The sequence below is a fragment of the Mesoplodon bidens genome (assembly GCF_964165515.1).
Source record: "Mesoplodon bidens genome assembly, chromosome: 5".
NCBI lineage: Eukaryota > Metazoa > Chordata > Mammalia > Artiodactyla > Ziphiidae > Mesoplodon > Mesoplodon bidens.
The window spans coordinates 78,679,483-78,704,088 of record NC_138161.1 but is presented as its reverse complement, the minus strand read 5'-3'; the positions used below and the strand labels follow the sequence as shown (position 1 = coordinate 78,704,088).

At 39.5% G+C, this 24,606-nt stretch overlaps 1 protein-coding gene across 1 annotated transcript in view; it reads left to right on the top strand.

Moving 5' to 3' along the window:
• The first annotated feature begins 298 nt into the window (after window positions 1-298).
• Window positions 299-24,606, top strand: part of KPNA4 (karyopherin subunit alpha 4) — a 58,560-nt gene continuing 34,252 nt past the window's right edge. Inside the window, exon 1 of the mRNA XM_081235136.1 lies at window positions 299-556. Within this exon, the coding sequence (XP_081091262.1) occupies window positions 488-556 (69 nt within the window). The 5' untranslated portion in view covers window positions 299-487. The remainder of the gene's footprint in view (window positions 557-24,606) is intronic.

The window sequence follows — 24,606 nt, the reverse complement described above, 5'->3', positions numbered from 1 at the left end:
GCCCCTCCTCTCCGGGGCCAGGCCCCGGCCCCTTCCTCCCAGCGTCGCCCGCTTTCCCTTTCCGTTCGCTCTTCCGCCCCCGCTCTCCATCGTTCTTTCTGATTGGTTGAACGCACCGGAGTCTGTTTGGCCAATCGGCGAGCTGGGCTGGCGGCGATGGGCGTGGCCGCGGCGCTGGGGCCCTCAGATCGAGGCTTCCTCCCCCTCTCAGCCGGCAGCGCATTCCGCCGCCGTTACCGCCGCCCGGCCCCACAGTTGTCTTAGCCGGAGCTGCGGTCGCGCTGGGGTTAGGGCGGGGGGTGGGGGGGAACGGGCGGGGAGAGGAGGAGAAGACCGCGGCGGAGGCAGGTGAGAGGAGGAAGGAAGCGACGCCGCGGCGGGCACAGCACCTCAGGCGGTGGCCCGGTTCCTGGGAGTGTCGGTGCGGCGTGGTGGTTGGGGCGGATCCCGCGGGGCCCGGGCGGGGGAAGGAGTCACCGGCCCGGCCATGGCGGACAACGAGAAACTGGACAACCAACGGCTCAAGAATTTCAAGAACAAAGGCCGCGACTTGGAGGTAAACTCGGGGGCGCCGGAGGGGTGGGGGCCGTGGGCCTCGGGTCGATCTACGCCGGGACTCGGAGTGTGGGGAGTAGGGGCGGGAGCCGCCGCCGGGCCGCGGGGGAATGGCGCTGGGGGCCGGCCCGTCCGTGACGCCTGTGCTAACGCGCCGGGAAGTTTGTGTCGGGCCTGGTCCGCCTCCGCCGGGGAGCGAGGTGCCGGGGTACCGCCGGCGCGGCCTAGGCCTGCCCCGAGGAGCCGGCCCGGCTCGGGTGCGAGGGGCTGGGCCGCGCGGCGGGGAGGCCGGGCGCGGCGAGTGCGGAGGAGGCGTGCGTGTGCCGCGCTGCCTGGGTCGGGCCGCGCAGCCCCCATCCCGGTAGCGGCGGAGATTCCGGCTCTCGCTCCCGCACCGACGTCGGGCGCCGCGGGCAGGAGGGCGGTGTGAGGTGGAGGGGGGGACTAGCGTGTGGCGACCGAGTGGGTCTCGGAACTTCCTCAGCGAGGCCCGAGTCGTCTCCACTTAAAGGCATTTTCTCTGGTCTTCCCGACTCCCGCTTTACCCCTGCCTCCCCCCAGTATCCAAACTACAGGAGTCAACTTCTCCGTTGAAAAAAAACACCCCCGGCGTGAGAGGCCATCCTGGAGATGCTAACAGTGCCTTCCAGCGGCCTGTGTTTTACTATGGATATAGCTGATTCAAGATGTGGCTCACTGTGTGCCCTCTTTCAGGCAAAGGATACCCCTTGTTTCAGCTTGTTCACAAATCTCTTTACCCCCTCCTGAGAGACCACCAGCTGCATTCTTACATAGAGTCCAGAGGGTTATACAAAGCTGTCATCCTCTAGTCTGCAGTATCCTTTCCCTCCACCTGCCGGTGGTGGTGGTAGCGGGGAATGGGGTGGGCCGTGGAGTGGCACCATCACATTTTATTATTTGAAAAGGGTGAAAAGCAACCTTCATTATCTTAAGTTAACAGCTGCTCCTGAGGTTCTTAGGCTACATAAGGTGTGTGGGTTAAGCACACACCCACATCACAGATTTTTAATAGAAGACTTCTTCCCTTCAGATTTAGGCGTCTAGGTAAATAGGGGTTTTTGTTTGTTTTTGTTTTCCATTCTGCACCTGAATCAGGAGGTTAGCTTTTAAGAGAAAGTGGTCAAGTAGTATTTTTTATGTTGTTACTTTGTACTTTTTTATACTGAGATCTTCAAATTCCCATCATCTGTTTCTGAACTTTGAGCATTTGCTTGACTGAGAAAGTAACTGTCTTTTGGACTTTACACAGAGCCATTTACTTTCCAAGGCAGTTAGTGCTGTCTTAGTGAGTTTCCTAGTTTGAGGGACTATTTCCTAGTTAAAGTGAAATTTCGGCATCTTTATTGAGATAATTCATATGCTATAGAAATTGCCATTTAAATGTAGAACTTACGATTTTTATTAAGTTTACCTAGTTGTGTAATGATGTGATTAAAATTTTTTTGACCAGTATTAATATTTAAAATGAGGGGGAAAATCACAAATTACAAAACCTAAAAACATAAATACCACAAAGTTACAAACATCCAGAGAAATAGCAGTTAAATGCTTGACAATCCTTCTGATCCTTTTCCCCTCTACATTTCTGGCTGCAAATTTTTTTTTTTTTTAACATCTTCACTGAGATGTAATTCAAATACCATACAGTTCACCCATTTGAAGTGGCTTTTGGTGTTTTCACATAGTTGTGCAGCCATCAGCACAGTCAGTCTTAGGTCATTTTCAGCACCCCCAAAAGAAACCCAAACTCACTAGCAGTCACTCTGTCTTTTTAGATATGCCTGTTCTGGATATTTCATATAAATGGAGTTATACAATATGGGGTCTTTTGTGACTTTTTTCTTTTAGGTAGCGTAATGTTTTCAAGGTTCATACACTCTGTAACCAGAATGTATTAGTGCTTCATTCCTTTTTATAGCTGAATATTCCAGTGTGTGGATATACTACATTTTGTTTATTCATTCATCATTTGATAGACTTTTGCATTGTTTCCACTTTTTAACTATTACGCATAATGCTGCTCTGAACATTCATCTACACATTTTTGTGTAGACCTGTGTTTTCAATTCTCTTTGCTTATACACCTAGGTGTGGAATTAGTGGGTCATATGGTAACTTTATTTATTTATTTATTAAACATTTTTATCGGAGTATAATTGCTTTACAATGTTGTGTTAGTTTCTGCTGTATAACAAGGTGAATCAGCTATACATATACATATGTTCCCATTTCCCCTCCCTCTTTCGTCTCCCTCCCACCCTCCCTATCCCACCCCTCTAGGTGGTCACAAAACACATATGGTAACTTTATGTGGAGTTGCCAAACTATTTTCAGGTGATCCTTATTTTTTGAATTGATGTTTCCCCTTACTGTGTATCTCTTATTATTTTTGTCAAAATAAGATTGTGTTGATTCTATATTAGAACAATATTATGATATGTGACTTTTAAAAAAATAATTACAAATACACATTAGGTAAAATTTTTTTGAGAAGTTCATTGTGCCTTGTGGACATCCTTGTGACTTTGATAACCCTGCGTGTGCATTAGGAATATGAATATTTTCACATTTCCACATAAGGAAATGGAATATGACTTTAAGGGAAAGTCATATTCTCTCCTCACTTGTGACTTATTCTGTCACATATGCCTGCAATGAGATAGAAACATCTTTTGTTATCCTTAGAGAACACTAGAAGGCCTATTTTGTGTATTTATTCATTACATATATGCCTGTGTCCCTCAAAATACTAATTATGCCCATTTCCTCCTCCCTCAAAATATGGTTTCTGTATTGTGCTACAACAAATTCTAAGAAAATACTGCTTTTTGGTTGATCTTACAGTGACATGTTTCATTGGAAGGTCTTTGAAAAGAAGTATGGACCAGTGCTGTCCAATGAATTTTATTAAGCCAGTATATCCAAAATACCATTTCAACATGTAATCAGTGTAAAAAAATTTAATGAGATGTTTCATGTTCTTTTCATACTGGTCTTCAAAATCTGGTCTGTCTTTTACACTTACAGCGTATCTCAATTTGGGCTAGCTACATTTCAGGTTCTTAATAGCTGCATATGGCTAGTGGCTACCTTATTGGACAGCATGGATATAGAGGATAGCATGAGATAATTATAACATTTTCTGGTTTGATCTAACATTGTTTGATTCCAAATTATGATGAGTACAGAGTCTTAAGAGTTTAGTTTAATCTAATCTCTAACTGTGTGTGACTTTGGGAGAATCAGTTAGTCTTAGGGTTCTTTCATCTGTAAAACTAGAGGTCCTTGACATCTGCTTCATGAGTGTTGTGAAGATTAATAGGTTAATGTTAGGAAGATGCCTGGCAATTCTCTGAGCATTTATCACCTTCAGCTTTTCTCAGGGAGAGGAAGGAGATTTAATAGGATTCAGTGGAACCTATTCTCTAACTCCCTTATTTGCAGTTGGCTCTTTGTTTTTTCTCTGTGTGCATATATGTTATGTTGAACTTAAAATTAATGGGAACATTTTTAATGTAGAGAGATGTAATTGCTCACTGAAGGGCAGTTTGGGCACAGGGAATTAGTGACCCTTGTAAAGTCAGAATTTCTAAGTGTTGGAATTGAAACTGATTCCATAGCCTTCAGTCTGATAGTTATTCCTGTGTTACATTCTACCATTCTGGCTCCTCCAAAATATGGTCATGCTAACTTCTTGAAAGATAAAAGCATTAAAGAAGTTATATGTCAGTATCCATTTAAAATAACTTGTAGGAACTGTCAGATGACATTCAGGGTGTGGTTTCTTTTGTGCAGTGTGGTAGAGGATCATCATTATTAGTTTCAGATAGTAACCATAGCGAGGGTATGCACAGTGCAACACAGGAAATGGGTAGTGACCAAATTTCAAAATAAAAAATGTGTCAGAATAAAGCAAATTAATCTCATCTCGCTTATGTTTTAAAAGTAGAGGGGGAATTCTCTTATAGACTTTCTAATAAACCTGCATAATTTTTATAGAAGTTCTGAGGTTATCCAGGATTGAATAGAGCATAAGTTATGTTAGAAAAATAATTAGATCTTATAAAAACACTACTTTAAGAAAAATACTTATCCTAAAAATAAAAGAATACTAAAATGCTACATAATTGGAAACTTGTCATTGTCCACACAGCATCAAATATGAAGTCAGCTTGAACTTCAGGAAAAAACAGTTGCTTGGTTGGCAAGAGTTTAATAAATTGATCAGCTGTTTTATTGTTTAGAAATGGCCTTGGTGATTTGTTAAACTGTACAGAGTGAAAGGCATTGTTAAGCTATTAAGTCTTGTTAACTTTTAGAGACTGACCTCTCTCATCACAAATCTTGGAACATATTTACTATACTTAAAATAACCACTGTCTAATTTTTCATATAATAGTCCAAGAATGTGACAATATGAAATATCTGATAGAAATATAGTTGGGAATTAAATAATTGTTTTTGTGCTTCCTTTCATCTTTCCTAGTTTATAAGGCAACCAATTTCAGAATTGCTTCATTGATAATTTTCTTAGAGATAATCAAGATGTCATTTTTCATAGAGACTAGTATGTCAAATGTGAATATAACAAGATTGGGAAGAGTTGTAGGAGTGATTTAGCTTTAAAAGAATGAAACAACTTTAGGAAAAATGTATAGGTAATTTTTAAACATTGATCTCTTGTATCTGATAGTGGTTGTGGGTCCTTAAGATATTTTTAAATGTTTACTGGAGCAACATTCATCTACTTGAGGCCTATAATGGTGAAATGAGAGCTTGTCAAATCTAACCTTGAACAATGATTGTGATACTCACTGGTTTAGTTTTGGAACAGAGCAGAAGTCTGATTAAAGGGAACTAACTTCTTGAGCATCTACTGTATATGCTTTTAATTGTATTCTCATTTCTCTCAGTCATGTAAGTAGGAAGTATTATTATGTAAAGAAAAAAATTCTAGAGTTAAGTGATATAATAGCATAACATTCAAGGGAATGGTCTTAACTCAGGAATGTCAAAGTGAAGTCAATACTATTTGTACTGTACTATATTACCTCCCTTTAACTTCTCTCAGCCTTAATACAGATCTCAAAGTTGATTAAAAGGCTATATGTGAAAGCACTTAGCATAGTACATGGGGTATATAATAGGCATTCAGTAAGTATTGTTTCCTTTTTTTTTTAAACCAGAGGTCTTTTTGGAAATTGTGTTTTATTTGTGGACTTTAAACTAGAGAACACAATCTGTTTACTTACTGTGCTTTCCATTTAGGTTTAATAAGACAGGGATGAGGGAGACTTCTTTCTTCCATAGATAAAATGAAAACAATCTTTATATTGGCACCTACTAAATAAGGACAATATATATGTGCTTGTTATGGTCTCAGTTCAGAAATTTTCAGAGCTTTGGGGCTCAAGACCCATTTATGCGGTTAAGAATAAGGATCCTCAAAAAGCTTTATTTGGGGGTCTTCGCTGGTGGCACAGTGGTTAAGAGTCCACCTGCCAATGCAGGGGACACGGGTTTGGGCCCTGGTCCGGGAAGATCCCACATGCCGTGGAGCAACAAAGCCCTTGCGCCACAGCTACTGTGCCTGTGCTCTAGAGCCTGCGAGCCACAACTACTGAGCCTGCCTGCCACAACTACTGAAGCCCGCGTGCCTAGAGCCCATGCTCCGCAACAAGAGAAGTCACCGCAATGAGAAGCCCATGCACCACAACGAAGAGTAGCCCCTGCTGGCTGCAACTAGAGAAAGCCCACGTGCAGCAACGAAGACACAATGCAGCCAAAAAATAAATAAGTAAATAAATGTGTTTTTTAAAATTAAAAAAAAAGCTTTATTTGGGAGTTTCTATTAATATGTTTTTACCATTTTAGAAACTAAAAGCATTTTTAAAAATATTAACTCAAAAGTAACACTAATAAAGCTGTTTTTTAAAAAATAAATTTATTTATTTATTTATTTTTGGCTGCTTTGGGTCTTCGTTGCTGTGCGCATGTGGCGAGTAGGGGCTACTCTTTGTTGCAGTGCGCGGGCTTCTCATTGTGGTGGCTTCTCGTTGCGGAGCATGGACTCTAGGCACACAGGCTTCAGTAGTTGTGGCACACGGGCTCAGTAGTTGTGGCTCGTGAGCTCTAGAGCGCATACTCAGTAGTTGTGGTGCACGGGCTTAATTGTACCACGGCATGTGGGATCTTCCCGGATCAGGGCTCGAACTCGTGTCGCCTGCATTGGCAGGTGATTCTTAACCACTGCGTTACCAGGGAGGTCCCAAAGCTGTTTTATATGAACATAAATTTCTAACCGATGATAACTTATTTTTTAAAACCCAAAAAATTTGGTGAGAAGAATGGCCATGTTTAACATTTTTTTGAGTCTCTTTAATGTTTGGCTCAAGTAAAGATAGCTGAATTCTCATAACTGTTTCTTTTTTTTTAGATTTATTTCATTTATTTATTTATTTTTTGGCTGCGTTGGGTCTTCTGTTGCTGTGCACGGGCTTTCTCTAGTTCCCGTGAGTGGGGGCTACTCTTCGTTGCAGTGCGAGGGCTTCTCGTTGCGGTGGCTTCTCCTGTTGCGGCGCACAGGCTCCAGGCGCGCAGGCTTCAGTAGTTGTGGCACACGGGCTTTGTTGCTCTGCGGCATGTGGGATCTTCCTGGACCAGGGCTCGAACCCGTGTCCCCTGCATTGGCAGGCGGATTCTTAACCACTGTGCCACCAGGGGAGCCCCCTCATGTCTATTTCTGAATTCAATCTTTTGGTATGTTCTTTTGGTTGAAGTATATGAAGAACATCCAACTTCATACAGTAGGCAGTTGGAAAAGGGAGGAACGTTTAATAGCCTTTTCAGATAATTAAGGAAATTATTCTTTGATATACCATATCATACCATATATGCCAAAACTCCAGAAATAACACTTTCTTAAAAGTTAGTTGCAATGTGGAATCTGAAGCCATATTAGTAAACTTTTCTTACTTTGTTACATTAAAATCCATTGGTCTGTCTTGCACTTGGACATGCCTGATTTTGTAACATCATGTATTGGTCATTTGGAAAATATTAGTTCACTGAGTTGTGTAGATCTTCCGAATGCTGACACATTTTATTTTACAATAAAAATTCACAATTATTAGTATCGCCACGTAGCTCATCAGAAAAATCTTAAATATTGGTAATCTGTCAAGCTCACAGTGGTAGATACAAGTTTTCCAAAATTCTTATCTTCACTTGAAAGCTCATATTTTGTCATTAGCAAGAAATACTTTAAGTTGTTTTCCTTGAAGCCATAAGTTCACTTTGCTCATTTTTGTGAAAACATCTGCCAGACACTTTCTGAATAGCCATAATTTGTCTCTCAGTTGTTCTTTCAAGTAAAAGTGATGTTCCATGAAAAAAGTGGCTAGTTCAATTAGCAACTCAAAACAGTCCCACAAATACTTTTTCCTGAAACAGTCATCCTACTGCAGAAGGGGGTATGCTGTAGAAATGGTTTATGTGTAATCCCCATTTTATCACAAAATTTTAGAAAAGGCCAGTTTTTAATAAAAGTAATTTTTTTACTGTTTCATCAAGGACATTATTCTTTTTTTAACATTTTTTTCTCTTTTTAAATAATTTATTTTATTTATTTATTTTTGGCTGCGTTGGGTCTTTGTTGCTGTGCACGGGCTTTCTCTAGTTGCGGTGAGTGGCAGCTATTCTTCATTGCAGTGCGTGGGATTCTCATTGCAGTGACTTCTCTTGTTGTGGAGCACGGGCTCTAGGTGCACGAGCTTCAGTAGTTGTGGCACGCGGGCTCAGTAGTTGTGGCATGCGGGCTCGAGAGCACAGGCTCAGTAGCTGTGGCGCACGGGCTTAGTTGCTTCACGGGATGTGGGATCTTCCCGGACCAGGGCTTGAACCTGTGTCCCCTGCATTAGCAGGAGGATTCTTAACCACTGCGCCATCAGGGAAGCCCCTCATCAAGGACATTCTTCAGTGAACAGGCTTTTTTTTTTTTTTAGCTGAAACACAATGACTATTATTACAGCTTGGTGACATTGCCTTAATTCATGCTAAAGCACCAGCGGCTTTATCCATTGCAGTGCAGTACAGTGCAAATGTTAACATAATAAAAAATTACTAGTAGTAATTTAAGAAAATAGTTTTGACCTTGTGGACCCTCTGAAGAAGTCTCAGTGTCCCCACAGGGGCCCACTGACCACACTTTGAGAATCACTGTCTGTGTTATTATTGTTGCTTCTGTTATAGGTGATTGTCACTTTTAATTAAAAGACTCTTGAAGGGCTTTATAGTATCACAGTTAAATAACATGGACTATGGAGTCATACCTGGATTTGAACCCTAGTTCCTTTGTTTAATAGTTATGGAAGTTAACTTAATCTCTTTAAACTACTTAAATGCTTAATAGTGCATGGCATGTAGTGCAGGTAGAGTGAATGGTGGCTGTTTTTATTTCTACCATCTTGCTTCATCATACATTACATCCAAATAACCCCCTGTGTTCCCTGTCAGATTAACATTTTGTTTGCAGTTCCTTTTGTCCCACAATTCAAATCACATCACATGAATTGGAGAAGGCTTCTTTTTCCCTTCATTAGCCCTCAAGTGAAAGCCTACTTTCTCCTGCATGCTTAACCAAATTGTCACAAAATTACTAGTTTCTGACTTGCTTTTTCTAATCCTGTGTTGTAAGTAGGTTAGTAAATACTTAATGAAGATTTTGTAACTGTTGTCCCATAAGACTGTAAATTTAACCACAAAATAGCTCTGATTCACACTATTTGGTACACATAATGAAAAATGGTTTAAGGCCATAGACATTTACTGGTACTACAAGATTAGCTTGATTATTTACAATGCTAAACTGTTTTCTGTTACTGTTTATTTACTGTTAGGACAAAATTTGATTAGCTATCACTTTTACCCTAAATTTAATTTACATTGAACTTAATGTAAATTACATTTTCAATAATGGTGTATTTTGGCAAACCTGAAATTTCTTTAAATTTGTATTAACAAAAGTCAGAATCCTAAGATAATGTGGTATTTCATAATTTTGGTGATAAACATATTTTTAATATTAGAAAGCAAATTATGTTCTGTCTCAGTTTCTAGTTCTTTAAATGAAAGCTTTAGTTGCCCAGTATTTACTCTTAATACTTGTTTCAGTTTTTAAAGCATGTATGGTTCCTTAAAGTAAGTGTTATGTGAATTTAGTTACAGTAGTTGTATCCTGAAGGCCCTACAGCTAGTCTCTACCTGGTTGTATTAAATGATCCTAACCTTTTTGCCACCCATCCTGCCTATTCCCCTGTTCCTCTTTAGCCACTTTCAGCTGTTGCAGGTCCAGAAAAGAAAAAAGCAAAATAAAGTCTTAAGATTTTTGAATAATTGTTACATTACTCTTGGTTCTTTAGTAATTATGAAACCCAATATTTTCTGTCTTTGTTTAGAATAGTGGCTTTAAATACCATAAACTCTTTTTCCATAATGTTGATATTAAAAGTTAGGTCTGATAGCTTTAGGCTGAAAGAGCTGATTTTTTAATATTATACAGTTTTGTTTTGGGGAACAGAAACCCAGCTAAAATTAGTTAAAGCAAAGTGGGGGAATCTGGCTCTCATAACCCAGTAAGTTCAAAGACATAGCTCACATTATAAGAGTTCTAATGAAAGTCTAGGGAGGACTCTGATTGATCAAGATTTGATTGCGTACTTACGCCTGAATTAATCACTGTGGGCAGAGGAATGTGGTTCTGTGGTTGGCCAGCACAAAGTCATGTGCCATAGGCCATGTGTGTGTGTGGTGGGGTGCTTTTGTTGGGGGAGGGTGTTGGTACCTCCACTTAAACCACAGGTTTCACAAAAGAATGAGGGGTCTGTCTGTTAGAGTAAGAAGAACGGAAGAAAAAGCCTATTGAAGACAAAATTATAAAGCACTACCATCCAATACAGATGTAGAATGGTTTCTTATTTTGCCTTTCACTATTATGTAGAGGTGTTCACAGGTATAGCTACAGAATTGAGTTCATTGTTGATCAACTGTTTTCTCAAACGTCTTATATCAGAGTTTTCACACTTTTTTCTCTTAATGTCTTGAATAAGTCTTCCCAATTCCCTTTTGTTCTCCACCTTTAAAATGGTATTATCTTTAAATTATGACAAAGCGTATTTAGGACCAATAAACAAATAAAATGTATGATCCAACAGCATTAGTCATTAAGCTGAAAACCATAATGAGATACCACTTCACACCTACTAGCATAGCTGTAAGCAAAAAGATAGACAATAACAAGTGTTGATGAGGATGTTGAGAAAGTGGAACCCTCATACATGGCTGATGAGAATGTAAAATGGTGCGGCCACTTTGGAATGCAGTTTGGCAGTTCCTTAAAAAGTTAAAGGGTTAACATATGACCCAGCAGTTCCACTCCTAGGTATAAAACCCAAAAGAATTGAAAACAAGTGTCTGCACAAAAACTTGTACATGAAAGTTCATAGTAGCATTGTCTAAAATAGGCAAAACATGGAAACAACCCAAATGTCCATCAACTGATGAATTGATAAACAAAACCTGGATATGCATACAGTGGAATATTATTCTACCATAAAAAGGAATGAAGTACTGCTACATGCTACTGCATGGATGAACCTTGAAAAAATGCTAAGAAGCCAGTCACAAAAGTTCACATATTCTGTAATTCCATTTATACGAAATGTCCAGGATAGGCAAATCCAAAGAGACAAAGTTGATTAGTGGTTGCCAAGGCCTTGGGACAAGGGGCACATGGGGACTGGCTGCTGATAGGTATAGGGCTTTTTGTGGTAAAGAATATGATCTGGAATTGGATGGTGGTGATTGATGTGCAACTTTGTGAATATACTAAAAACGACAGAATTTTACACTTTAAATGAGTGAATTGTATGGTATGTGAATTATATCTCACTAAAGTTGTAGCTTAATTAAGAGAAATAAGTAGGGCTTGTGGCAACTTTCTACTACCTAAGGGTCACAGGTGAACTCTTGGTAGCTCTTTTTCACTCACTTTTTATCTACCCTTCCTTGTATTGAATTCATTTGTTCAGCAAGTAACTACTCAGTTTCTGTGTCTGAGGTTCTGTTGTAAGCAGTGAGGCTAGAGCAATGAATAACACAGGCTAAATTCCTATTCTCATGGTTTTACATTCTAGAAGGTCAAGATTTCTCAGATCCCTGCTCTAAACTGACCCTGTGGTGATATTTAACCATTGTGAGCTAGTGTTGTAGTAGATCCCTTATCTTTCTTTCCTAAACTCAAATTTATAATAAATAACATACCTTAAATTTGAAAGGAAAGGATATCCTAAATGTTTGGCATCCAATAACTCTTCCCTTAAGATTTGTGGAAAAGGTTGATTTTTATTTTTTTTATTTTTATTTTTTTATTTTTTTTCTTTTTTCTTTAACTCTACCACAACCCTACACCTTACCCTAACCCGTACCTTAATCCTAACCCCTACACGAACAAGAACCCATGACTTAACACCTACCCTGATGCTAACACTTTTCTGTACACTCACCTGTACCCTAAACCATACCGTTCCCTAAAGCTAACCCTAGCCCTAAACCTAAACCTAAATCCAACCCTACACCTTACCCTAACCCGTACCCTAATCCTAAACCATACACTAACACTAACACGTGCCCTAACAATACCCTGACCTAACACGTTTCTGTATCCTCACCTGTACCCTAAATGGTTCCTGTTCTCTAACCCTAACCACAGCCTTAAACCTAAACCTTACCCCAACCCTACCCCTTACCCTACCCCGTACACGAACACTAACCCGTGCCCCAACACATACCCTGACCCTAACACTTTAATGTAACCTCACCGGTACCCTAAACCTTACCATTCACTAACCCTAACCATAGCTCTAAACCTAAACCTAACCCCAAGCCTACACCTTTACCCTAACCCGTACCCTAATCCTAAACCACACACTAACACTAACACGTTCCCTAACACAAACCCTGACCCTAACACGTTTCTACACCCTCAGCTGTACCCTAAACCTTACCGTTCACTAACCCTAACCCTAAACCTAACCCTAACCCCAACCCTAAACCTTACCCTAACCCGTACCCTAATCCTAATCCGTACACTAACACTAACTCGTGCTTTAACACATACCCGGACCCTAACCGCTTTCTGTACACTCACCTGTACCCTGAACCTTACAGTTCACTAACCTTAACCCTAGCTCTAAACCTAAACCTAACCCCAACCTTACACTTTACCATAACCCATACCCTAACCCTAACACTAACACATACCCTAACACGTACCCTGACCCTAAAACTTTTCCATACCATCACCTGTACCCTTAAATCTCACTGTTCACTAACCCTAACCCTAGCCCTGAACCTAAACCTAACACCAACTCTACACTTTACCCTACCCCGTACCCTAATCCTAACCCGTACACTAACACTAACCCATGCCCTAACATGTACCCAGACACTAACATGTTTCCGTATCTTCACTTGTTCCCTAAATCGTACCTGTTCACTAAACCTAACCCTAAACCTAAACCTAACCCCAACTCTACACCTTACCCTACCCTGCACCGTAATCCTAACCCGTACACTAACACTAACCCGTGCCCTAACACGTACCCTGACACTAACATGTCTCTGTACCCTCAGATGTACCCTAAAGCTTACCGTTCGCTAACCCTAACCATAGCCCTAAACCTAACCCTAAACCCAACCCTACTCCTTACCCGAATCCGTACTCTAATCCTAACACTTACACTAAACCATGCCTTAACACGTACCCTGACCCTAACATGTCTCCGTACACTCATCTGTACCCTAAACCTCACCGTTCGCTAACTGTAACCCTAGATCTAAGCCTAAACCTAACCACAACCCTACACCTACCGGAACCCGTACCCTAATCCTAACCCATACACTAACATTAACACGTGCCATAACATGTACTCTTACCCTAACACATTTCCATAGCATCAGCTGTACCCTAAACCTTAACGTTCACTCACACTAACCCTAGCACTAAACATAAACGTAACCACAACCCTACACCTTAACCTAACCCATACCCTAATCCTAACCCATACATGAACAATAACCCATGCCTTAACAACTACCCTGACCCTAACATGTTTCCGAAACCTCACCTGTACCTTAAACCTTACTGTTCGCTAACCCTCACCCTAGCTCTAAACCTAAACCTAACACCAACCCTGCACCTTACCCTAACCCATACCCTAATCCTAACCCATACACTAACATTAACACATGCCCTAACACATACCCTGAACCTTACACCTTTCCGTACCCTCAATTGTACCCTAAACCTTAACATTTGCTAACCCTAACCCTAGCCCTAAACCTAACACTAACCCCAAGCCTACACCTTACCCTAACTGGTACCCTAATCCTAACCCATACACTAACACTAACCCGTGCCTTAACACCTACCCTGCCGCAAACACATTTCCGTACCCTCACTTGTACCATAAACTTTACCGTTTGCTAACCCTAACCCTAGCCCTAAACCTAACACTAACCCCAACCCTACACCTTACTCTACACTGTACCGTAATCCTAACCCGTGCACTAACACTAACCCGTGCTTTCCCACGTACCCTGAACCTAACACTTTTCAGTACCCTCACCTGTACCCTAAAATATACCGTTCGCTAACCCTAACCCTAGACCTAAACCTAAACATGTCTGCACTCCTACACCTTACCCTAACCCGTACCCTAATCCTATCCAATACACTAACACTAACCCGTGCACTAACACGTACCCTGACACTAACACGTTCCCGTACACTCACCTGTACACTAAATCGTACCCGTTCGCTAACCCTAACCCTAGCCCTAAACCTAAACCTAACCCTAACCCAACCCCTTACCCTAACCCATACACTAATCCTAAACCGTACACTAACACTAACCCGTGCCCTAACACCTAACCTGACCCTAAAACGTTTCCGTACCCTCAGCTGTACCCTAAACCTTACCGTTTACTAAACCTCACCCTAGCTCAAACCTAAACCTATCCCCAACCCTACACATCACCTGAACCCGTATCCTAATCCTAACCCGTACACTAACACTAACCTGTGCTCTTACACGTACCCTGACTCTAACATACTTCCATACCTTCACCTGTACCCTAAACATTACCCGTTCGCTAACACTAACACTAGCCCTAAACCTAATCCTAACCCCAACCTTACCAGTTACCCTAACCCTAACCCTAATCCTAACTCGTACACTAACCCATTCCCTAACACGTACACTGACCCTAACATGTTTCCGTATCCTCACCTGTTCCCTAAATCGTACCTGTTCGCTAACCCTAACCCTAAACCTAAACCTAACACCAACCCTACACCTTACCCTACCCTGTACCCTTATCCTAACCCGTACACTAACACTAACCCATGCCCTAACATGTACCCTGATCCTAATATGTTTCTGTATCCCCACCTGTTCCCTAAATCGTACCTGTTCACTAACCCTAACCCTAAACATAAACCTAAACCTAACCCTAGCCCAACCCCTTACCCTAACCCATACACTAATCCTAAACCGTACACTAACACTAAACCGTGCCCTAACACCTAACCTGATGCTAAAACGTTTCCGTACCCTCAGCTGTACCCTAAACCTTACCGTTCGCTAACACTAACGCTAGCTCTAAACCTAAACCTAACCACAACCCTACACCTTACCCTGACACATACCCTAATCCTAACCCGTACACTAACACTAAAACATGCCCTAACATGTACCCTGATTGAGGTTGATTTTTAGAATGAGAAGACCTAGGATTGCATCTCATGAGCTATATGCCATCAGGAAAGCTTTATAATAATTTTTTTAGCCTCAATTTCTGTAAAATTAAAATCCCACTTTAGTGGATACTTTCTTTGATTAAGCTTTTAAAAATGCAAGGAATAGGGACTTTCCTGGCCGTCCAGTGGTTAGGACTCAGCGCTTTCACTGCGGAGGGGCCTGGGTTCAGTCCCTGGTCGGGGAATTAAGATCCCACAAGCCCACTACGCGGCCAAAAAAAAAAAGAGAGAGAGAGAGAATGCAAGGAACACCCTTATTCAGACTATGTCAAATAAGGGTGGGGTGTTAGGAACATTAAGGAACCAGTTCTCACATTACCCCAGATATTTCAGGTAGGAGTATCTTGGTAGGAATTCATGGATCTTTGCTCTACTGCTCTGCCAGCCACTAATTCAGCTACTAAATTTTAGTTTTCCTGGGTACTGACTCTCTTAGTCTTTATATAATTTTCTTGTTGAATTACTGAGAGAATCTGCTTATGCTGATAAGCTCTGCCCAAACTGAGGCAGATTGTTTTTACTGCTGGCCTGCTTATGGATTGGCTTTTCCCCTTCACCTCCTCCACCAGTCAACTGTGGTGTGGGGAAGGGGGGTGTCACATAAGTAACATCCTTTGCTGGCTTTGCAACAACATCCCTGGAAAGAGAAGTTTCTCTATGATAAGGTTGTAAGTATGATGTTATTTAGTCAGTGTCACTCCATTCTTACTTTTCTGTTTGCTTTGTACTCACTGTTAAAATCTGGGGCAAATCATTATTACCTCATCTCTACAGTGGTTGCTTTATTTCTGCTATTGCTCTGCTCTAATTCATAAAATAACCAGCGTGGTTCTTTTAAAAAATAAGTAAATCATATCAATGCTCCTCCTCTGCTTCAGTTGCAGCCCACCACATTTAGCTTTCAAACTCCTTACTGAGACCTTTAAGGCCTTGCCAAATCTGGTCCCTGTCTCCTTCTCCTACCTCTCTCTCTTATTATCTCCTTTGACTATGCTCTCATTTATCTTCTTTTAATTCCTCTAACTCTAACACATTAATAGCCTTCTCCAGGCCTTTCACACATGCTGCTCTGTCAGAATGCCCTTCCCACTCCCTTTATCTTCATCCCCTTTCCTTCACCTGCCTGGTTATTTCTCATCTTTTGAATCTTCAGTATCATTTACTTAGAGGCCATCCCTGAACAGGCTAGTTGAAAGTTAAATCCCCTTGTTGTTTTCCTTAAGAATACATATCATAATTTGTTAGTGTATTTACTCAATGTTAAATTCTCCCATCAGACTATAAGCTCCCTGAGAGTATGAACCTTGTCTATTTTGTATACCACTCTATTCTTAATTCTCATCACAGAACCTGGCAGATAAGTGGCACTTAAGTAAATACTTGAGGAAATCAAATGCAACTTTAAAAAAGAAAAAAAAAGAGTCATGTACTCTGATTAGAATTAGTGACCAAATCAAATTTTTCAAATCAAGTTAATTTTTCTCTCTTTTTAAAAATGTTTGTTTATTTATTTATTTATTTTGGCTGTGCTGGGTCTTTGTTGCGGCACGTGGGATCTTCGTTGCAGCATGTGGGCTTCTTAGTTGCGGCAGGGATGTAGAATCTAGTTCCCGGACCAGAGATCAAACCTGGCCCCCCTGTATTGAGAGCTCAGAGTCTTACCCACTGGACCACCAGGAAAGTCCCAAGTTAATTTTTTTCTTTTGAAATGGTAATAACATGGTAATTGTAGAAATTTTTTAGAAAAATGGAAAAATAAAATAATCCTCCATAATCTTACTGCTGTTAATCTTTTGGAATGTTTCCTTTTTCTTGTGTACATTTTGAAATATATTTGGACTTAATTTGGGTTCTAATGAGAATAACTCATATTAGAATATAGCAAAGTTTCTTAAGTTTGGCACTATTGACATCTTGGGCCAGATAATTCTTTGTTGTGGGAAACTTCCCTGTGCGTTGTAGGATGTTTAGTAGCATCCCTTGCCTCTGCCCATTTGATTCCAGTAGCATGTCTGTCCCCTTCCCCCCAAGTTGTAAAAACCAAAATTGTCTCTAGAAATTACCAAATGTCCCTTGAGTGGCAAAATCATCCTGGGTGAGAACCATTGGGATGCAGTCTTGTGGGATGTAAAATTAACCAACACTAACAAGGAACAACCTGAAAAGGAAATTGAGAGGCACACCCATTTACAGCAGCATCAAAAGGAATATAATACTTAGGAATAAAACTAACCAATGAGAAGAAAAACTTTTACACTGAAAACTGTAAAATGTTGCTGAAAGAAATTAAAGGGGACACAAATAAATGGAAAGACATATTGTGTTCATGGATAGAAAGACTTGTTATTGTTAAATGTCTGTACTACCTAAAGTGATCTACAGATTTAATGCAGTCTCTATCAAAATCTCAGTGGTATTATTTGTAGAAATAGAAAAATCCATCTTAAAATTCATGTGGAATCTCAGCGGGCCCCAAATAGCCAAAAGGAATCTTGAAAAAGAAGATAAAGTTGGAGGTCTCATACTTCCTGATTTTAAAACTTAGTACAAAGCTACAGTAATGAAAACTGTGATATTTGCATAAAGTCAGACATATAGACCAATGGAATAGAATGAGGAGCCCAGAAATAAACCCTAGCATGTATGGGCAAATGATTTTTGGTGAGGGTGCCAAGACCATTCAGTGGTAAAAGGACAGTCTTTTCAACAAATGGTGCTGGGAATATTTGATATCCACAAGCAAAAGAATGAAGTTGGACCGTAACCTAATACCATATGCAAAAATTAACTCAAAATGTGTCGAGCCTAAATATAAGACAAAACAATAAAACTCTTAGAAGAAAACGTAGGACAAAGGCTTCATGACATGAAACTAGCAGTGATTTCTTGGATATGACACCAAAAGCATAGGTGACAAAAGAGAAAATAGGTAAATTGGACTACATCAAACGTTAAGATTTCTGTACATAAAAGGACCCAGTCAACATTGTGAAAAGGCAACTGGCGGAATGGGAGAAAATACTTGCACATCTAATATGTGGTTAACATCCAGAATATATAAAGAACTCCTACAACTCAATAACAAAAAAAAACCCTCTATTTTAAAATGGGCAAAGGATTTGAATAAACATATCTCCAAAGAAGATATACAAGTGGCCAAAAAGCATATGAAAAGGTGTTCAACATTACTAGTTATTGAGGAAGTGCAGATCAAAACCACAATGGGATACCACCTCATACCCATTAGAATGACTACTGAAAAAAACAAAATCCAAAAAAAAAAAAACAAAACCCAGAAAATAACAAGCATTGATGAAGATGTGGAGAAATTGGTACCATGGTACACTGTTGGTGAGAATGTAAAATGGTTCAGCCACTATGGAAAATGGTATGGTGATTCCTCAAAAAATTAAAAATAGAATTACCATATGACCCAGCAACTCCACTCGTGGGTTCGGAATATACCCAAAAGAATTGAAAAGGACTTGAAAGAGGTATTTGTACCCTTAATAGTCATAGCAGCATTATCTGCAGTAGTCAAAAGGTGGAAGCAAACCAAGTGTCCTTCAGTGGGTGAATGGACAAATAAAATGTGGTATATGCATGGACATCGGGTGCACAAAAATGCGAATGTACTTTACTGAACTCTTCACTTAAGAATTATTATGGTGGCAAATTTTACATTTTTAATAAAAATTTTTCAGTTAAAAATGGTTATGATAGTACGTTTTATGTCGTGTATTTTACAATTTAAAAAAAGAAAAGAAAAAACACTTGACAACCAATGTTAGTGAGGATGTGGAGCAAAGGGAAGTCTCATTCATTGCTGGTGGGAATACAAATTGGTACAGCCACGTTGAAAGGCAGTTTGGCAAGGTTTCTTACTCTTACCATACAATTCATTAATCACACTCTTTGGTTTTTATGCAAATGAAGGTAAGTAAACTATGATAAATTGAGACAATGGAATATTATTCAGCACTAAGAAAAAATGTTCTATCAAACTATTAAAAGACATGGAAGAAGCTTAAATATATACTACTAAATGAAAGATGCCAATCTAAAAAGGCCACCTACTGTATGATTCCAACTATATGACATTTTGGAAAAGGCAAAAGTGTAGAGACAGTGAAAGATCAGTGGTTTTCAGAGACTGTAGGCAGAGTACAGAGGATTTTTAGGGCAGTGAAGCTAATCTGTATGATACTATAATAATAGTAGATACATGTTATTTTACATTTGTCAAAACCTGTAGAATGTACCCTAATGTAAACTATGGACTTTGGGTGATAGTGATGTGTCATAGGTTCGTCATTTGTAACAAAGGTACCATCCTGGTACAGAATGTTGATAGTGGAGGAGGGGCGAGGAATACATGGGAACTCTGTACTTTCTGTTCAGTTTTTCTGTGGGCTTAAAATGGCTCTAAAGTTTACCTTTCAGAAAGGTGTGTATGGCAAGATATTATTCATATTAAATGTTAAATGTATTAAAACTATTATAGATGTGTTGATATACAGTCAAAACACTCATGAGAATTCAGAAAAATGGTTGCTTTTGGGAAGGCAAAAGGGGAAAGGGAGTGGAGAGGGTTGAGGTTGGAATGAGGTTTCAGCAGTATCTAACACTTAGAAAATCTTATTTCTTTAAAAAATAAAGCAAATGGGAAAAATAGTGATATTTATTGATACATGAGTATCTTATGATTTTCTCTACTTTTTTGTATATTTGACATTAAAAAAATAATTTCATACTTATAGAAGTGGTTAATTTGGGAATATATATGTTAAAATGTAGTCTACTTCATTGACTGCATTGATGGAGGGGGAACCATTATTTACACAAATTTAGTCTTGTCCTGAAATATATGACCTAGTCAGAAATAAGACTGCTTGCAGAGTGGCTTAAGAGAACAAGGAAGGGCTAGAGAGTGGGGTTTGTTTTCATTTGGAGAAATCTGTGTTGTGTAGATACCAGAGCTCACCTTTGGTTCTGTAACTTATTCAGGTGCAGTACTGTAGCACAGTAAATAACATGTGGGTTAGAAGCTTTGAGTCTTGGGTAGTATTTTTCAGCTTATTAAGTGTCCAGGGATGGGAATAAACGGTAACAGGAACAGACTAGAATTCATTGTAGATTTGGGGTGGGGGTATTGTTTCTGTGATGACAAGACATATTAAATTATAAAGTAAATATACAGTAATCTGAAGGTTCTCAGTTCTCATCTTATTTGACCTATCAGTACCATTTGACATAGTTAATTATGTATTCTTCCTTGAAAAGTAATTTTTTTTCACTTGATTCCAGATTTGCACAGATTCCTATTGCCTTCTGTCTCACTGACTGTTCCTTCTTAGTCCTCTGCCCCTTAATATTTAAAGTGCCTGAAGTTATGCTCACTCTGTAGATAATCTTATCAAATCACCTGGTTTTAAATACGATTTATACACAGCCAGCTTTCTAAGTTGATATTTTTAGTCCTAACCTCTTCCTTGAAACCTAGGCTCAAACTGACTTCTTGACTCATTTTGATTCATTGTAAGTATATTAAGCTTAGCATGTTCAAAAGTCATATTACTCCCCAAACCTGCTCATCATTCAGTCTGCCCCATCTCAGTAAATGGTAGTTCCATCTTTCACTTAACTTGGACCAAAAACCTTCCATTCCTCATTGTTTCCTCTCTTTCACAGTCTTATCTAGCCCATTAATTAGCAAATTTTGTAGATTAAATCTTCGGAATATATCAAATTGCACTAAGAGTAAACGCCAAAATCTTTACAGTGGCCATCCATTTCCTTCTTCTCTGTTCATTGCATGTAGCCACCTGGACTCTGCCTTTCCTTTTCTCTTCTGTCTGGTCCTTTTTGACTTGCTAATTCCTCTGCCTTGAATACTTTCTGCCAAATTACCAGCGTGGCTTGCTTACTCATCTTAAGGTCTTTACTTAAAAATTTCCCTCTTCTTGGGACTTTCCTGGTGGTTCAGTGGTTAAGACTCCGTGCTCCCAGTGCCGCGGCCCCAGGTTCAATCCCTGGTCAGGGAACTAGACCCTGCACGCTGCAACTAAGATCTGGAGGAGCCAAATAAATAAATATTTTTTAAACATTTTTTTAAGTTAAAAAAATCCCCTTTCTTGGCTTTATATTTTTTCTGTCTAATATTTGTCACTATGTAACATACTATATATATTGTAGTTTTATTTATTGTCTTTCCCCACACTAGGTTCTGTGAAGACAGAGATTTCTATCCTTTTGTTCCCTGCTGTGTCCTTAACACTGAGAGCAGTTTATGGTATATAACGGTCAGTAAACATTTGTTGGGTGAATTACTGGCTTTTTGTGTAGATGTACACATTTGTTTAGTATGTGAGCATAATTAGAGTTAATGCTTCTCAAATGGTGTTTTAGTAAAGCAATTCAGTGATTTACCTTTTAATGAAGTTTTTCTGTTGCCATTGTGAAAGTCTTTGAACATAAGTTCACAAAGAAAAATTAATATTATGAAAATACTGAGGAAAAAGAAGGAAAAGTAGCTAATTTGAAGAGATATGCAACAGAAGCAGACCTAGAATGAAAAGGTAGTATGGTCTAGTATAAAGAACATTGGTCTGGGGCCAGGATAATCTGAGCCTTGGACAAGTCACTGTAAAATGAGATAGTTTAAATGATTTCTATTTTTTCCAGTTTACAAAATCCTACAATGATATTTGTGTAGATTTTTCTGTAACAAAACCATGAATTTGAATTGATTATATTCATAAAATATATGTACAAGGAAAATATTCCTTAATCTGCTTTTCATGTTTTATTTTAATCTGATCTTGTTTTTTTTTTTTGATCTTGTTTTGTAAATGGAAAAAATAATTGGTTTTCTCATGTGAGAATGCACCAAATAAACAGAGATAGCAGATTTCTTTAGCAGTGTTGTAAAGCTCGGGTTCTGTTGACTTCCTTAACTTGGTTGAACCTCATTTGGTTTCTTGTTCTTCGTAATTTTTCCCAATATCTTTCCCGTATGTTTTCTTCAACTTGTTACTCAGTCAGTTCCTGAAATTGTATTTCTTCTATAAAGTACTCAAAACCTTTGAAGAGAAATGATCACTCTTGCCAGGATTTGATCAGTCTCATTCTAAAAGAGAAGGGAGTACCTTCCCTTTTGCTCATATAAAATTCAAACATGTATTGTTTGGTATAACAGGTTTCTTTCTCTATGTGTTGTCCTTAATCACTTTCTGTGTGATTCTGAAAGTTCACCTTGCAGCATTTCCCATCTTTGAGAGGGTTGGTTATATGTGTCTCACCAAACTTATGGTCATTTCTTACCCTTTTTTCTTTCCCTACCAAACACCTCCTCCTTGCCAGCAGCACACATGCACAGACACACATACACACAGAGTTCATTTGTTTGGTAATGATCTCTGTTACCAAATCTATTGAAAGCTCAATGATTTCCATGTCCTTTTGACATTTGCAGCATAATTTAAGGCCAGAAAAAAGCCTGCAAAATGTGAAAACACAGAGCAGCTATGCCAGAGCCACACAATATCTTTTCATTGTTTACAAATTTGATCTATGGCTTTCTCAGTATTCTTAGCATAGAAGTTATTGCCATGGGTAGTAACTTGTACTAATGGCAATTTTAAATATTTGTGTGACTTTGTTTTTTGAAGCTGATAACATTGATAAAATTTTTGAGACATAAAAGATGTTAGAATCCCTTCACTCTATAGATGAAGGAATTAATGCCCATAAACATGGTAACTTGACTAAGATTACAGTAAATAAAAGGTAGAGCTGGGACTAGTAGCCATATACTAGTAGTTTAGCCATATGGTAGTACCCATCTTGGGGGGAGACATGTATGTATTCATGTATTTTCTCCTCTGTTATGTATGTGTGTATATACACCTCTTGTACAATATAGGTGAATATAGAAAACTTAGGAAATTTAACTTTTTCCTTTTCTTCTTACCTTTGTTTTCTAACTTTTCCAAATAGATATGTATAACTTTTGAATTTAAGGTATTTCCCTATTGTTTGAATATTGATTAGATAGTGAAACTCTACTGTAATGCCATTCCTTAGAGTTAACAACTATTAACAGTTTCTAACATTTTTGTGATTTTTATCTTTTTTTTTAATTTATTTTTTGGCTGCGTTGGGTTTTCGTTGCTGCATGTGGGTTTTCTCTAGTTGCAGTGAGCAGGGGCTACTCTTCGTTGCAGTGTGCGGGCTTCTTACTGTGGTGGCTTCTCTTGTTGCGGAGCACGGGCCCTAGAGCACGTGGGCTTCAGTAGTTGTGGCTCATGGGCTCTAAAGCGCAGGCTCGGTAGTTGTGGCGCACGGGCTTAGTTGCTCCACAACACGTGGGATCTTCCCGGACCAGGGCTTGAACCTGTGTCCCCAGCATTGGCAGGCAGACTCGTAACCACTGTGCCACCAGGGAAATCCCTTTGTGATTTTTTAAAAAGTACATTCATGTAATTTAATAAGTTTAAATCAGTTAAATTTCAATGCTTATAATTTACATGTGGATCATTTTAAAGTATGGTATCTGTAGATTCGAAGTATTTCTTAAAACTTCTCCAAAAGCTTGCCAGGGTTAAATCTGGCCTCCTGCAGTGAATTTACTTTTTTTTGTGTGTGTGGTACGCGGGCCTCTCACTGTCGTGGCCTCTCCCATTGCAGAGCACAGGCTCCGGACACGCAGGCTCAGCGACCATGGCTCATGGGCCTAGCCGCTCCGCGGCGTGTGGGATCTTCCCTGACTGGGGCACAAACCCGTGTCCCCCGCATCGGCAGGCGGACTCTCAACCACTGCGCCACCAGGGAAGCCCGTGAATTTACTTTTAAACATCTCTTATACTCAGTCTCCATTCATCTTTTTACTTGTCAGAGATAAGAACTTGATTCTGCTTATGAAGACTTTTGTCTATCACTAGTAGTGCTAATTAGAACTTTTCTCTCCTACTGCTGCTATTAATAAATATTATCGCTGAGAAATAAATCCATAGTTTGAGCAAGCATATAATGTTAAGCATTTAACATTAAGCATTTAACTTTTTATTGTCATAAATGTGAAGTTGGAATTTATTTGCTAATCACCTGCAATTTAACAACTTATATGCTATTTGGCAAAGGCATAAATAAGC